Source organism: Telmatherina bonti (assembly GCF_933228915.1).
Source record: "Telmatherina bonti genome assembly, chromosome: 22".
In the NCBI taxonomy this organism is placed as follows: Eukaryota; Metazoa; Chordata; class Actinopteri; order Atheriniformes; family Telmatherinidae; genus Telmatherina; species Telmatherina bonti.
This window is the reverse complement of record NC_136631.1, coordinates 21,877,319-21,893,870: the sequence shown is the minus strand read 5'-3', so window position 1 is coordinate 21,893,870 and position 16,552 is coordinate 21,877,319. Positions and strand designations below refer to the sequence as shown.

General features: G+C 40.0%; 1 protein-coding gene across 1 annotated transcript in view; it reads right to left on the bottom strand.

Moving 5' to 3' along the window:
- myo10l1 (myosin X, like 1) overlaps window positions 1-16,552 on the bottom strand; it is a gene marked incomplete at both ends in the record, with an annotated part of 45,111 nt that overhangs the window by 8,330 nt on the left and 20,229 nt on the right. The window contains 25 exons of the mRNA XM_079261624.1: window positions 5-109; window positions 555-693; window positions 909-1,032; window positions 1,210-2,058; window positions 2,188-2,470; window positions 2,563-2,669; window positions 2,765-2,882; window positions 3,023-3,147; window positions 3,235-3,315; window positions 3,664-3,766; window positions 3,989-4,071; window positions 4,153-4,221; window positions 4,339-4,431; window positions 4,560-4,626; window positions 4,718-4,818; window positions 5,201-5,347; window positions 5,451-5,569; window positions 5,660-5,789; window positions 6,183-6,289; window positions 6,635-6,719; window positions 6,815-6,828; window positions 6,982-7,106; window positions 7,550-7,684; window positions 8,692-8,879; window positions 10,712-10,870. Coding sequence (XP_079117750.1) covers window positions 5-109; window positions 555-693; window positions 909-1,032; window positions 1,210-2,058; window positions 2,188-2,470; window positions 2,563-2,669; window positions 2,765-2,882; window positions 3,023-3,147; window positions 3,235-3,315; window positions 3,664-3,766; window positions 3,989-4,071; window positions 4,153-4,221; window positions 4,339-4,431; window positions 4,560-4,626; window positions 4,718-4,818; window positions 5,201-5,347; window positions 5,451-5,569; window positions 5,660-5,789; window positions 6,183-6,289; window positions 6,635-6,719; window positions 6,815-6,828; window positions 6,982-7,106; window positions 7,550-7,684; window positions 8,692-8,879; window positions 10,712-10,870 — 3,656 coding nt within the window. The remainder of the gene's footprint in view (window positions 1-4; window positions 110-554; window positions 694-908; window positions 1,033-1,209; window positions 2,059-2,187; window positions 2,471-2,562; window positions 2,670-2,764; window positions 2,883-3,022; window positions 3,148-3,234; window positions 3,316-3,663; window positions 3,767-3,988; window positions 4,072-4,152; window positions 4,222-4,338; window positions 4,432-4,559; window positions 4,627-4,717; window positions 4,819-5,200; window positions 5,348-5,450; window positions 5,570-5,659; window positions 5,790-6,182; window positions 6,290-6,634; window positions 6,720-6,814; window positions 6,829-6,981; window positions 7,107-7,549; window positions 7,685-8,691; window positions 8,880-10,711; window positions 10,871-16,552) is intronic.

The window sequence follows — 16,552 nt, the reverse complement described above, 5'->3', positions numbered from 1 at the left end:
TTACTTGGCTGCTCGGATGTCGATGGTTCCCTTCAGTTTCTCTTCACTGTCGTTGTCATAATACATCAGTTTGCTGTCTCTAAGTACAAACCAGCGCATCTTCCAGTTCCTAGGGGTGAAAACAACACAGCACCACTGGAATAAATGCTAAGATCACATACTCTCCACATTTTCAAAGCTTATATGAATCTGATTAGGTCTTTTTTTTTGTTTGTTTTATATGAATTGATGTATTATAAGATGGAAGAAAAAAATGCACCAATGCAATTTACAAGCTCTTGATGTGGAAAAAAATTTGCTATCCAGCTGCATCTTCTCGGGTTTTCTGCTGTAGTTTAAAAAAATAAAAGTATATTCTTTCCCAAAAAATAGTTAGCCAAACTTAGATCAAAAAGCATCTCTTTAAGGAATGTGACTAACGGAGCAAAGTTTAGGTGAAGCCGTAGCGCTTCAGAGTCTAATTTAACTTCTACTGAACCACAGTGTTAAAACCAACTCATGCAAGATTTTGTTCAGCTAGCATGCAGGCTTCACTCAGTAATAACTACAACAACCTCCGTGAGAGAGTGGAAAGGCCTCCTCCTTTCTTGTAGAGCCATCCAGACTTCAGGGATTCTTGTTTGGACCGGAACCACATGAAAGTCTCATCCTTTAGTACGCACCAGCGCCTTCTCCATGGGATCATTAAACCAGCTGGGGGACCACAGTAGGCATAATTACACTCAGGGTAATGTTTGAGGTTATATTTGACAGGTTTGACATGGTTTAAAGGCAAAATGAGACTATTTTCCCGTTTTTTTTTCCTAAAACAGGTTAATAATTGCAGACATGGTTCAAGTCAAATAAAACCATTAATTGATTTTAATAAAATGATTTGACTTAGAAAAAATGTGACAAAATCTACACACCCTTCATGTAGAGGTAGCCATGGAAATAAGGAGGCCCATTTCCATTAAGCAAAGTCACTCTGCCATTTGTCACCTCTTCATCAGTGTCCATCATGCCATCATGTTCGTCATCACTGTCTGCATACTGCAACGCGACAAAAACCAGTGATTACTGATAAATTCTACATACAGAAGTGAAAAAGTATGATGGGCAGATTAGATTTTCAGAAGCATGAGCAAAATGGTAAAGGTGCCACTGTGTAGCTGCTCATACATGTTTGCGTGCACGCGTGTGAGGATGCGTGTAAGTGTGTGTCCTCACAGAGTCAGAGCTGCCTCTGTAGGACTCTATGCTGGTGTTGGTGCAGGTCGACTTCCTCGGGTGCTCCTCATCTGTCACAGCCGTGCTCCCGCGGTTGCTCCCAGATACAGAACTGTCGTCTCCAGCGGTGACGGACCCTTCCTCTTCCTCCTGGTCGTAGTCTGACTCCGTGTCGGCCGGCATGCTGTAGATCGGCTCGTCTCCATCCACCAGGCTATCCACCATGCTCACTTTCCTCTCTGACTCTGTCTTCGCTTCCTCATTCTTTTCCCTTACAGGAGGTGGTGGTGCTGGTGGAGGGACGGCGGCACCATCTCCAGGTGGAGGAAGAGGAGGAGGAGGGGGAATTCCGCTGACAGCCGTTCCATCTGTAGGAAGTGGCGGAGGAGGAGGCGGTCCGGGGGGCACGGTTCCCTCTGCAAAAGCAGGTGGAGGAGGAGGGAGGTGAGCAAATATGTCCTGATCCATGGGAGCATCTGACTCAGCAGGTGGAGGGAAGTCTGGCAGAGGAATGCACTCTTCCTCAGCGTGGAAACCCTCGTCAACATCCTCTTCTTTAGATGCACCTCTGCTGGTGTTTGCCTCTTTTGGGGTTTTCTTTTCTGCAGCCGGCTTAGAGCCGACTGCACCCAGAGATGGATCCACACCTCCAAAGTTCAGAAGGTCAATGAGCCCCGTGGCTTTCCGTGATGCCTCCTTTTTCATCCGTTTGAGCTCTGCGTCCCGGCGCAGCTGCAGCTCCTGCTTGGAGGACTCGCAAAGCTGCGACACTTCATCTTCTCGCTTCTTCTGCAAGCGTTCAATCTCTCTTTCAAGCTGCAGGATTTCCTCCATCTGCCGGGCTTCTTCCTGAATGGGAAAAATGAGTGTAATTTAAAAAAGAAGGAGATTAGCCACAATATTACTGCTGAAACGTAAATGTGTGTGTGTGTGTGTATTTTTGTGTGTAACTTTGACAGAAAAATACGAGTGACTTACCTCTGATGATTTTGCAGCCTTATCTGTTTCTTCATTCTCTTTTTCCTGCTCCCCATCACCCATCTTTTCCTTTTCCTCCTCCTCTTTCTTCCTTTGCTCCTCCTCCCTCTTCTTCTTTTCCTCTTTGAGTTTTCTAACACGGGTACGGGCCACCTGACCTCGCCTGTGTTTCTGCAGCACCAGCACAGCCCTGCGTTGCTTCAGGAACTGTCTGCGTTGGATGTGCCTTCGGAGATGTTTCTGGAGGGTGAGGATGCTGACACGCACTCGTTTGAAATGTTTTCTGTGGGCATAAATGACAAACTCCACTGAATCAAAAACAGCATAGGGCCTAGCATGGTGGAAATATGTTGGAAAACGGGCATTAGGTCTTACTTTGCAGAGAAAGTAAGTAGATGAGCTCGGATTATCATGGCAGCTTGGCGACGGACCTCATCCCGGTCCTTCTCTAAACGATGCTCCAACGACTCCTTCATGAACACCTAGAAAAACAACAAGAACAGAAAAAAAAAAAGTTTAATAAAAGGAGGGATGCTGATTTTGAGGGCTCACTGTCAACCTACAAAAACTTCTTTACCTTGGTCTTGCCTAACTGCCACTCTTTCTTGGTCTTATCATACTTGGTTAAAAGGTCTGTACTTCTTTTCTTATCGTCTCCTGCTGCTGGTACTTTGTCTTTCAGGATGATCTTATACCTGAGAAGAAACAGGACGGGGTGCATAGCAACAGAAATACCTCAGTATTATTGTCATGATGGAAGAAGCTGAAAAGAATACACATGTACGAGCAAAACAGATCACAGAAAGTAGTCAAGTGTGGATTCAAATATTCTTGCCGTGAGAAGAAATCTTTGAAAGTTCTGCGAACGGGAAATCCAGCACGACGGATCTTCACCGTCTCCAACATCCCAGAATATCTTAGCTGGTTGAGGACAACCTCTGGGTCAAACACATTTGGATTCTAGGAAGTAAGTAAAAAAAAAAATCAGAATTAGAAAATGCACAGTCATGCTATATAATGATCAATGTAAGCCACAAACAAGCTGACCTTTTCCATGTTGGGTTTAATGCAACGAATGAAAAATGGATTGGATGCACTAAGAGTGGCCATGAGAGCATGAAGTGAGTCCTGAAAAGACAAGGAAGTAATATAAAATATTAAAACGGCTCACCATAAAACAATTCATTAATGACGCTTTAAATCAGTGATGCCCAGCCCTGATGTTCAAGGCCCATCATCCTGCAGGTACTATTAGATGTTTCCCTGCTGCAACACACCTGATCTCTGCCGAGCTATGCACAAGTCTGCTATTGAGCCATTAATTTGAGGCAAGTTTGTTGCTGCAGAGAAATATTGGAAGTTTGCAGGATAGTGGTTTTGAAGACCGGGGCTGGGGAACCTTACTTTAAATCAACAAAACAATCAACAGTTTAAAAAAAACTTGTTGGTGGAGCCCAGTATAAATGCATCACTCACCCTGAACTGGGAGCTCACTGTGGGTTTGCGTCTGGCTGTTCCCATCTTCTCCTCATTGTTCCTGCTGCCGACCTTCTCAAACAAGTCATAGATGAAGTCCAGTCTGTGAAGCAGCGGAAACACAAGAAGTGGAAGATCTTTTAATCTGTGTCTGAGGAAATAACACGTGTTTGCTAATGATGATTAACTGAAAAAAAAAGGAAACTGCCCGTCATAAAAAAGGGTTTATCTCAAGCAATCTATTTAGAAATGACTGATCAATTCATTAATGAATGCGGGGCTCATTACATTCAGCCCTTTTCACTCAGCTGTCTGCTTTAACTACCTGCTGTCCTTGAGCATGTTCAGGATGTCATCTCTAAAAGTGTCTCTGTTTTTTTCCAGGATTCCTTTGACATCATACAGAACCTGTTAAAACAGAAGTGGGACTTAAAGCAATTTTTTATACTGCTTAATGACAAACAAATTGCTCAGTTATGCATTACTAACCTCTCCAGCATAATGCTTGATACCAAACTGATGATCTGCAAGCCTGGGCTTCACATAGTAAGGGTTTGTCTGCAAGAAAAAAACCCAAAAAGGACAGAAAAATGTAAAGTAAAAATGAAAGACAGAAACTGACTGTAGCATTTTGAAGAAATTTATAGTGTCATGGAAAATGTGTAAACAACTCACAGAGTGTCTGCTGTGCAACTTCTCCAGCAGAGTGAAGTCCGTTCCTTTGGGAAACCGGCTCTCTTCATTCACAAGTGCCAACAAGCCCAGTTTCTACAGCAGGGGAAGAACATGACGTTATTGCATCAGTGTCAATAAATCACCACCAGCTTTAAAGACATCAGCATTAAAGGAGTATTTAGAACCTAACCTGTTTATGCAGTCAGATTTATATTTCATACCTTCTCTATGAGGTCAAGACACTCTGCATTGTCCATCCAGTCAATTGCATGCCACTGAACACCTTCCCTGTAATAGAAAACCACACAAAAATTGATGTACCATAAGAGTATCTTTAAGTCACGGCTACAATCTAATGAAAAAAAAGGATAATTTTCACCTGTTGTACTCCAGCTGCTCCAAGGAGAATATGTGCTTGTTGAAATACTCTTGAAGCTTCTCATTGGCATAGTTTATGTTGAACTGCTCAAACCGATTCACCTGCAGGAAAAGAGGCACATACTATGTCTTACATGCAAGCCAAGGTTAATGCAAACCTAAAACACACTCTTGCATTTTTTCATATTAAGCACAAGAGAAGGCTTTTAAATATAGTCAGTATTTGCTGATATGTTCATATGTCTAGCGTGTGTAAATAACTTATCCACCAATTTACTTCAGTGATTTGTTGTCAGGCTTTCAGGCTGGTCTCAACAGGTTAGCAGCAAAGCAATAATAGATAGAAATTAATCAACTTTACCTGGAAAAATTCACTTGAGCCTGAAATTAGTCACCTGAGTAACTATCATGCTTAGTAAGAGAACATGTGTGGGCTGATGAGATGTCAAAGTTGAAATATGGGAATGAAAATCATGGCTCTGACCTCAAAGTTCTCAAAGCCAAATATATCAAGGATGCCAATAGATTTGAAGTTTTCTTTCCCTTTAATCTTCTGATTAATCTTGAGGATGATCCAGGAGAAACACTGAGAATATAACGCCATGGCGACAGAGTCCCGGGAATCGATGGCCTTTAAACCAGAGAGAAGAACCGAAGGAAGGGTTAATAAAGATGTCCATCTGCACAGGGATCAATCAAAATGGGAAAATGAAAACAGTTGTGTTTATGCTGACCTGCTCAATAGTGAGAGGGGAACAGATTTCTTCTCCTCTGAGGATTATAGAGCGCTGAGTCAAGACTTCAGACAGCTGGAAGGCATCCAGGCCCAACAGTTCACTGGCATTACTGACCACTGGAAACACAAGCGAGGAAGATTAAACCTCTGCAGCCTATCTTTCTCTGTTTCACTTTTCTACAGTCATTAGATCAGAAACACCCTGACTTTGTTTGGTGGTGATCTGGGCTCCTCCTGCGGTCATGAACTCTATGTTGCCGAGCTGCAAGACTCCAGACAGCAGCTTGAACATGTCTCTGATCTCTTCTTCTGTAAACTCTAAAACCTTCAGCGCCTCCTGGACAAGGACAAGGACAAGGACAGGAAACAGATAAGGTTCTGCTGTTATTACTGCTGACAGTGTCACCGACAGGAACAGTCAAAGCATAGTGTAAGAAGAAAGAAAGGTTTCAGAAACCATATTACGTTAATGTGTTGGTGCTTTTTCTCAATGATAAAAAAAAAATATTGACAGTTGCAGTGATATAAAGAAGAATGGCAAACTCCAAAAATATCAGTATTTAAAATTTAAATGACATTTAATATCATTATGCTTGAAGGCCAGTCGGTGTAAGACTTTTGTATCCATAAAATCAGAGAACTACTTGGCGTAGACTTAAATCCTACAGTACTTTGTGTTAATAGACGTTAAACGATGCCAAAAGCAAACCGGAAATAGAATCACACTGACCATAACACTGTTATATAGTTCTTTGTCATTCAGGCTCTTGTCCTTCAGGCATCCTGACTGGCTGAGATAGTGGAAAGATTCAGCAGGATCCTCCAGGAAATAAAGACCTGTCACAGGAAATATACACAAACAATGTAACTGCAAGTTGCACAACCACACACAAGTCACAAAATGATCTGATGCCTATTGCTCTTTTTTAAAACAAATTTTCATCCCGAGTTATGGTAGTCTCTTGGAGCAGTATTGTGAATACTGATGCTAAATCGCAGACAGCATATAAAAGATGGTCATAGACCTCTGCTGTTTAAATGGCTTCAGCTAAACGGAAATCCGAGGGTGATGTTAAAACAACCATGTCCACTCCTTACAAGGTCACACATATAAAACATTTATTGCAGTTAGTTCTGATAAAATATATAAATATTGTCAATATTCAAAGACTTTAAGTTTACTTTTGTGCTCTTTATTAGCTCCTGCCAGGAGTGCGTAGAAGATGTGGTAGTTTCGCTCCCCTGGATTTTGTCGTACCACACGGTTCTAAAAAAAAAAAAAAAAAACAATTCTCAATATAAAACTGACAAACTCCTCCTTACAGATATCCGCTTGAGATAAGATTCAGCAGGCATGTTTACCTTTTCCAGTAAGTCTGAAAGGTGGAGAGTCAAGGAAGCAACAACTGCACTTGAGCCCTTTCTTTAAAATGAAATTACACTCATTGCCTCCTAAAATCCATTGGAAGCTCACACATACTGTGCATCTGATGCAAGTGGATTTGTTTAGTTAAAAATAAAAAGGATACAATCGATGACACAGCCTCCTTGGATATTGCCGCTTTCAGAAAAGTGAAGCTGGATGAACTTCCCAAAACGACTGGAGTTGTTGTTGTAAACAGTTTTAGCATTACCAAACGCCTCCATGATCGGACTAGAAGCAAAGCAACAACCCAACGTTTGTGAAATGTTGTGCATTTTTTTTTGTCCATTCTGGTCCTTTCACTAAAACATTTCTTGACTTTGCAAAGAAAAACTGAACAGAGTTTTTTTTCAGCATTGCTTTTCTTCATGTTGACAGCATTCTACTTTCATATGTGCAAAATACAGTCAATGAGGTCTGCACAGTGACATAAGGTAACAAACTAAATCATGGATATACTTGCTATGAGACCTAAATTACCTACAACCTGTTAATTCAAACAACAGCCTGTAAAAAGAACAGGGGCAGTGACCAAACCTCAGCTGTTTCACACTGGATATGAACAAGGACATTTTTGTTAAAACATATTCTGAAATATGAAAATCAACTTTCATCGGCTGTATTGACACATGAGAAAACTTGAATTGTGAAGGTGTTGTTGTGCTTCTGTGTACCTGCTCTGCACGATGGCCTGCTCCACTCTTGTGGTTTTCTCTGATGGAGGAGTCCCGGCTGAATTTTGGCTCATGACCGACAGAAACTGCAGCAGTAGTTTAGTACTTTCTGTCTTCCCTGCCCCTGATTCGCCACTGGAGTGTACACACACACACACACACACACACACACACACACACACACACACACACACACACACACACACACACACAGCCCAATTAAATTAGAAACACACTGACCTTCTCTGACATTTCAATATCTCAAACTGGTTATCTAATCTAACTGATTGTGAGGTTTGATGGCTTTGGAGATATTTCATTAACTTGTAGTCTCTCCCAGTCAGGATGTGGAGCGAGACAAAGGCTGAGTGTAATTGAAAGCATGATCAGATACAAAAGACAGCAGCCACATCAGGTTAGTAAACTGTTAATTGTCTTCAGGCAGTGTTGAAGGACTGGTATTTATTCATTTTTATTATATTTAGAAGTGATCGATTGAGTCTTTCTCATGATTTGATCCTCCAACGCTTCTTTACTTAACTTACATTTAGCTGATTCTGATTCTTCCCTTTTGACTGAAATGTGTAGTGACAGTAGCCCTCTTCCTTTAGCCTTTACGTAGATTTTTTTCATTAAGTCTCCTTTAGATATCTATTTAATCTGTCTTAACATATCTTTGATATTCATGAGGAGATCAACCTTTTTAACATGCAAAGCATTTATGCAGAATTGCCATCTATGTATTCTGTTCATTTGATCAAGTTAATCACAAGTATATGTAAAAAAGCAAGAAATCTGATATTTGGTAGAATTTCATTCTTTTGTTTATCCCAACAGGACCAGTCATTAAACATTTTGTCATATCGTGATCTTTATGCTACTGTGAGCCAGTTGTCTTCACACTGTAGCTCAACATTCAAATCACGTCACCTGGATTCAAAAGAGATACTGATCTGCATCTCCATACATTTTAAAGTTTTTGAGGTGGAAAACACAAAAGCATGATGATCATCAAACTGGGATAGACAGCAGACATATCCCAGTGTGGATATGGAGGACAGTATGGATGGACTAATTTCTTGAAAGTGGGTAAATGATAAACAAACAATGACTCGAATTAGTTATTTGAATTATGAGCTCACCTGATAAGGACGCACTGACTGTCATGGCGTTTCCAGATGCAGCGGTAGCACTCATTGGCCACGGCAAAAATATGTGGAGGCAGCTCTCCCAGATGATGCTTGGAGTATAAATCCACCCGGTCTAGATCATACAGACCTGTGATCTGCTTGTATGGGTTGACTGCTGCCAGGATGCTGCCAATATTTGTCTGAAAATGGCAAAGATGTAACATTTTCTTTTTATTAAAAGTTAAAAAATGGCAACCCATCCCACAAACTGATAAAGAATAGGTCTTTAATCAGTCAAATCAGTAAAAAAAAAAACAGGTTTTCATGTTGAACAATTTTGCTTTGTCAGTCACTTTTCTTTCATCCGTCTGCGACAGAAACAAAACAGAAATGTCAGCAGGCTCTCCCTTGTGTCACATTACTTCGCCCGAGCACATGATGACTACACACAGAAATTTGTGCTGAAGGATAAGTAACATGCTGGCATGAATGCACAGTGACACAGAAAACTGACCCTCACACGAGAAATTCTTTTGATCAGCTTAAGGGAAATCCTTTTATGGACAATAACTCATCATCTAGATTAGATCACACTCGGCCAGTATCCTTTAATCTTCCAGGTTTCCAGGTTTTTCCAAACGGCAGCTCACAATAGGAGCATGAGAGCTGTACTGTTCTGTTAAGTCTTGACAGTAATTCATTGACCACTTTATTAACTTTACTGGGACTTTTGTCCCATTAGGTCACGGCGGTAATAAAGTCTCACCGACAACAACAAATACATCCATTCATTCCACTCCATTCATACACAGAAACAAATAACTGGAGCTATTCATGGCTAACAGAGTCACTTATGGGATCTAAGATGCATTTCGATGCTTAATTTAACCTGACTGACTGTAAAAACTACAAAGAAATGTGTTTGAAGTTTTGACAACAGGTCAACAAATAATGATCTTGTATAATTTCTTTATTTATTCACTGAGTTACAGTTGAAACAGAAAGTTTTGGTACATTTGTGGTCTTAAATTAATGCTCATAAGTGTTCAAAGCTATCAAGTTGTTTGTTCACAGTAAAAAAAAAACTTTTGTGGTGCATAACCACTGTAATTTTGACTATTTATGGACTTAAGATAAAACATCTGTATCCAATATAAAATTCTCTATAAACTGCAAATGTGATCTCACTCATACTTTGGATCCTACAGCGAATAAAGCATCTAATTACCAGTCTTACTGTGAAATTTCACTGGAGATTATTTGTTGCAAGAAGGAGGGAATAAAGCAACAGAGACAGCATGAACTAGGGAGTGTACTGTGATCTAAACACTGAAACATGCTGTTTATTTAGAGCTATCAATAAAGCTGAATAATCAGCAAACCTACCAAAGACAACCTTAAAAGATGATTTTCCGAGGTAGCGGTTATTTGTTTGGTGTGTGCCCTGCATCTTGAAGAGCATCATGTTTTCTGTGAGTATTTTGACCTGGAGGATTAAAATCAGTCAAACAGGAGATGCTGTTTGATTGGAAATGTTCTAATCATGGAGAGACCTCTTGCAGACAGAGGGGAAGTGTTTTCACAAGGAGATTTTGTTGAACAGACATTGTTATACTGTAGCACACTGTTGGGCTCTTGATGAAAGCAAGAACTTTTACTTGGATGTTCACATTGCAACTGGTTGATGACTGTAATGTACTTGTCCTAAACATTTTATATATACACACACACACACACACACACATATATATATATATAATATCTCTTGTAGTTATTCAATCTTTAAACATATGTACAATAAAGAAAATGTAAACAAAAGACATAATTTTGAGTTTAACACCAGTATGTACAGTTCAGCCCTTCCTTTTACTGTTAAATGTGGATGCAATGTGTATTTTGTGTTTTTTTCATGAATTGCAGGGAATTTATTTAGTTTATGTAGTTATTTTTTGTTTAAGGTATGTTTTTTTTTTTTTTTTTTTTTTTTTTACAAAGCAAGTTGTTAGATACAAGGCTGTCTAATTGCACTTACATAGATGTTATCCTTCTGGTATCGCTGGTACAGGTTGTGCATAATGGCAGCCTCATGCAATTCAGCCAGTGCTGACATGTCCTCCACCCCATCAATACTGGACTGGTGCATTGCACACACTCTTTCCCTGGTGACCTCGGCCTGCTGCAGGTACAGCACCTGTACACAAAAAGACATACAGATTGTCACTTATCATTACCTGAAGTCCACAAACTCCTATGCTGAAGACTGAAGTTGCTTTTTAGTATGTATCTCTGCATGAGATTTTAAACATTTCCCACCATGACTATGAATAGAACAACTAAGAAAATACTGTAAAAGCATTCTTTTTCAGCCATTAAGCTATTCATGATGTCAGTAGAGATCTTGTTCAGGTAAAGACCAAGTCAATGTTTTCACAATAGATTTAAGAAAAAAAAGATGGCGGCTTTGCTAGAGTTTCCCTTTATAGCACAAACAAGCTAATTGTGATGCAACATGGCAAAAATCCACATAATTAGAATACAGTGAGTTTTAGCTCCTCCTTCTTCTCAGAACTCCATCTCATCTATGTCATCCATTGCCATAGCAACAGGAAAATAGCAGACAAGATGGGGTAGAAAGGCATGATCTGAGAAGGGGAATACCAGATTGAGGACAAAAGCAGTGAAGAAGAGTAACTGATCTGATGTGGCAGGACCAGACAGGTGAAAGCAGCTTCATGTGTATTCAGGTCACATCCTACTACAATCTACATCTTCCTACACACACACACATACACACACACACATATATATATGTATAGGAGATAATTGTCATTCTGTTCAGCATAAAGGTCATTCGCTCATCCCAGTGAAATCAACTTGTATAAGAACAGAAACCCTGCCATTTGCAATCCTAGGTTGTTAATATGTCAGTCCAACAGACAGCCTCCACCCTGTACAGGAACAGATGTGGTGGAAGTCTGTCGAGAGTGGGAAGAGGGTGTGCTGTAGGCACTCAGACATCCTGTTCTTAAATAAATCTATTTCACTCCAGTAACGCTGTCTTCCACTACACAGAGCTGTTGCATGCAGACGGCTCTCTCAGGGCAAAAAAAAAAACAACTCAACATGGTATCGTCTTTTGGCAGCTGTCTGCAAATATAATGTTGTTTACAGCTGATGTGTGCAGTATGCTGCAGTTTGCGTGCTGTTTTTCTTGTCTAAAATGTCAAAGCATAAACATCTGACATACTCATACAGTCACTAAGCTTACTCATTGAGTTATGATGAAATGACCTAATTATCCCTCATATTCTATTGGAAAGAAATAAGTCATAGAGTCCTATAGAGTTGAGTACATTATTTATCTCAACCGTCTAGCATCTCCACCATCACAGTGGGCCTCTACAGAGCTTGAGGGTGAATGTTGTGGGCCAGTTCTTGTATTTAAATATTTGTTTTCAAATGTTAAAATCAGTTTCTGTTCAGCATTATTGACCTTGTCTGTTGTAGTTTTTCCCATTGAAATATATTTTTTAAAAAAACAAACAAAAAAAAAAACAACTCTATTGTAAACATTACAATGAGCTTAATAAAATTTCTTAGATATTTATCATCTACACAACAGTTCAACAACAGGTTTAATCATTTAGTTAAATATTTGTTTTCAAATGTTAAAATCAGTTTCTGTTCAGCATTATAGACCTTGTCTGTTGTAGATTTTCTCACTGAAAAATATATTAAAAAACAACTTGATTGTCAATACCACAATGAGGTACATAACAATTTTTCAGTTATTTATCATCTACACATTTTTTGTAAGCTAAATATTTTACGGTAATGCATTACAATTATATTACTTGCTTGTTGTTAAGAAAAGAAGCTTTAAAAACCCATTTGTGCTGTGTTTTCAGCACCAGACTGATAAATCTGCTGAGCCACAGTAATCTTTTTTTAATAGAATTATTTTCACGTTGTTTCTAATAACTGGAAGTAAAATGCGAAAAATTTGTCACCAAGACGGGGTCTCCAAGATGAAGCTTGTTTAACTAATTTTGCATACTTAAGCATATTACTGTAAAGTATTCATTGAGAAATATTCAGCTTGTACATATTTATACTTCCTGTAAAGTGCAAAATTAGTCAATAGTGTTAACAGCTGTAGTGGATATGGTACATAAAGTTATCCTACAGTGAAAAACGCTCAAAATGAACCCCATGAAAAAAAATGTTGATCCATACTTTTTTGTGTTTTTTCTTGGTTAGATTAAAGTTGCTGCCATTTTCCACTCATTTTTGTGTGAGAGATATTATCTGCTTATCAATGTTTGATATGCATTAGACACATGTTTGTTTGAGAAACAGGATTCACTGACACGCCTGTTAGTCATGCGTTGGACAGCTGTGCACATGCAGGATGGACTGTGGCACAGCTGGATTGGGGGAGCATCCAAGTATGTGAGAGAAGAGAGCCAAAAAATCTCTCAAAATGTAGCCAATTCAATGAAAAACCTTGAAAAGTTTTATATAAAACTAATTGATTATTATGACCAAACAGCTGATGGATAACGCTTTCTTTCTGTATTTGTCCTCACTCTGTTAAAGATGTTCTCTTGCTCTCTTCCTTTGTATTTTTCTTCACTTATGTTCATGTCTCAAGCATCATTTCTGCTCTGATCTTTCTTTCACTTTGAGTGTCACTTCTCTTCTTTTATCCCACCTCTCTCAACCGCCACTCGTCTCACATCACCCAGTCACATTTCAACCTTCCACTAATTAGGTTTTTTTATATGTATATATATATATATATATATATATATATATATATATATATATATATATATATATATATATATATATATATATATATATATATATATATATATATATGTCTTTTTCTGTTCAAATTTCTGGTATCATTTAAATAATTTTTTTTTCTTTTCCACAAATCTTTTTGCCCAGCTGCTTATAATTTCTAACCTGCATGGCTTGCTCAGCAGGCTCACTTAATGCCACTATCTGCTCTGTGGGAGAACTTTGCCTTTTAATTGAAGTTCACTAAGAGTAATATTAATCAGAGTCATGCTGGGATCGCAGTCCTGGGTAAATTATGGTGGCGCAGAGGATATGGCTTCGCACACATACACAACACATCAAACTTGCACGGCATGTTAAACAGAAAAAAAAGATGCAAGTATGACAGAAATGGGAGTTTTTGTTGTCAAGCTTTTTAATTCAACTGGGGAGTTTTTGTTTTTTTTGCTGTTGTTGTTGCTTTATTATATTAATAAATAGTTATAATTATTCACTCAGCGTCTGAGATTTTACTTTTTTTAAAAATTCCTTAAACAAAATATGCTTCTTGAGAGCCTAATGTTTTCTCACAATTCAATTTTTTCTCCATTTTTGATGTAGACATAACCTCCATACACAAACTATATGCTTCAACTATCAATAATTTAATCCAATGGCCTCGTTTGTTGTATATTTTGCCACACAAGATAAAAAGAGCATTTAGAACTTGATCTGGTTGAGCAGATGTTATTCTGAGGAGGTCAGAGCTGCATTTGGTCACCGTGGCTACAATAAAGTGATGCCTTCTCAGCTGGCATGAGAGAGGCAACAACTCATGCAGCTGAAGTCTCCCTGGTGTCAGGCAAACCTTTTACTCAATATTAATTTTTCACAAGGCTTTTGGCCAATTGCACAAGTAAAAATAAAGCTCTTTAAAGTAAGTGACTGTGCAGGCTAGTGTTTAGGCTCAGGTCAAGTTGGTGGACTCTCAATATGAGGCCGCAATGGGACTGTCCTCAAAGGTTTGTGCAGAAAAAGTTCTGTGGAATTTTGCAGGACGTTTGCCTTTGCAAGTGGATTTAATGTGCAGAATGTTTTTATTTGCATAAAAAAGTATTATAAGGAGCTCTGGTCATATGTCACTACTTGTGATGCCAGGTGTGAACTGGCGTATTTCCAGCAGATCATGACAGACACCTAAGCTTATCAATTATAAAAAAAAAAAAAAATCTGTGGAATGCTCCTCTAGAGAAAAGTCTTTCTTCAGCGATAATTACACCAGAAAAAACATAAATATCAGTTTCCAATTACAGCTCTTGCAATTGTTTTTCAACCATATGCTTTTTTTTCTAATTTACATGCCTTAAAGAGCAGATGAAACACTGATGTTTAGGGAAAACAACTTGGGAGGATTCATACAATAACAACTCTCAGATAGTTGATCTCAAAAGTTGAAAAAGGGTGTCAGTAAATGTGATTAAATACAGCTGAAATGGGAGATAAAAGAGGATTTTGCAAAAGATTCTGTCGTCTTCCATTTGGCCTCTGGTAGGTTTTAACGCACTTATGTGCACAGCTCCTTGCTGCACTAGCATACAAAATAAAAAAAAATCCACAAGAACACCCAAACCTTGTTGTATGCGACGCAGATGCACACAGACTGCGTTTGACTTGTCTAAGATGGACTACTTCATGTTCAATAATTCATTATTCAACGAGGAAAAAGTAGAAACGTACCAGATTAATGAGGGGAAAAAAGGGAACTGTTATGAGCATGTTTAACCACATATATTTTTCTCACTTGTGCATTACTCCCTAGTCTCCTTTAACTTTAACAGAAAACTGGTTTCTAGCTGTTACAAATCTTTCTACATTGTTTTTGTTTCCCCACCCAGCACTGAAGTTGTTAAGGTTTCCAATGAAAGTCATAAATAAAGTTATCTAATGAGAAGAAAAAAAAACCAAACAAAAAAAACCTAAGTCATCTCTTGAAATCACTAAATGCTGACATCCCTCCGATGACATTAAAAAACCCATCAGGATTATTTTCAGGATTAATATCCATCCATCCATCCATCCATCTTCTGCCGCTTATCCGGGGTCGGGTCGCGGGGGCAGCAGCCTTAGCAGGGAAGCCCAGACTTCCCTCTCCCCAGCCACATTTGCCAACTCTGCGGGGGGGATCCCGAGGCGTTCCCAGGCCAACCGAGAGATATAATCCCTCCAGTGTGTCCTGGGTCTTCCCTGGGGTCTCCTCCCAGAGGGACGTGCCTGGAACACCTCACCAGGGAGGCGTCAAGGAGGCATCCTGACCAGATGCCCGAGCCACCTCAACTGGTTCCTCTCGATGCGGAACCTCTACTCTGAGCCCCTCCCGGATGACCGAGCTCCTCACCCTATCTCTAATGGGTGCGGAGGAAACCCATTTCAGCCGCCTGTATACAAGATCTCGTTCTTTCGGTCACAACCCACAGCTCATGACCATAGGTGAGGGTAGGAACGTAGATCGACTGGTAAATCGAGAGCTTCGCCTTCTGGCTCAGCTCCTTCTTCACCACGACAGACCAGCGCAGAGCCCACACTACTGCAGACGCCGCACCGATCCGTCTGTCGATCTCGCGCTCCATCCCTCCCTCACTCGTGAACAAGACCCCGAGATATTTAAACTCCTCCACTTGAGGCAGGACCTCACTCCTGACCCAGAGAGGGCAATCCACCCTATTCCGGCTGAGGACCATGGTCTCAGATTTGGAGGCGCTGATTCTCATCCCAGCCGCTTCACACTCGGCTGCGAATCGCTCAAGTGAGAGCTGGAGATCACGACCAGATGAAGCCAACAGGACCACGTCATCCGCAAAAAGCAGGGACCCAATCCTGAGGTCACCAAGTTGGATCCCCTCAACACCTCGGCTGCGCCTAGAAATTCTGTCCATATAAGTTATGAACAGAATCGGTGATAAAGGGCAGTCTTGGCGGAGTCCAACCCTCACCGGAAACGAATCCCACTTACTACCGGCAATGCGGACCAAGCTCTGACACCTGTCGTACAGGGACCGGACAGCCCGTACAAGGGGGTCCGGTACCC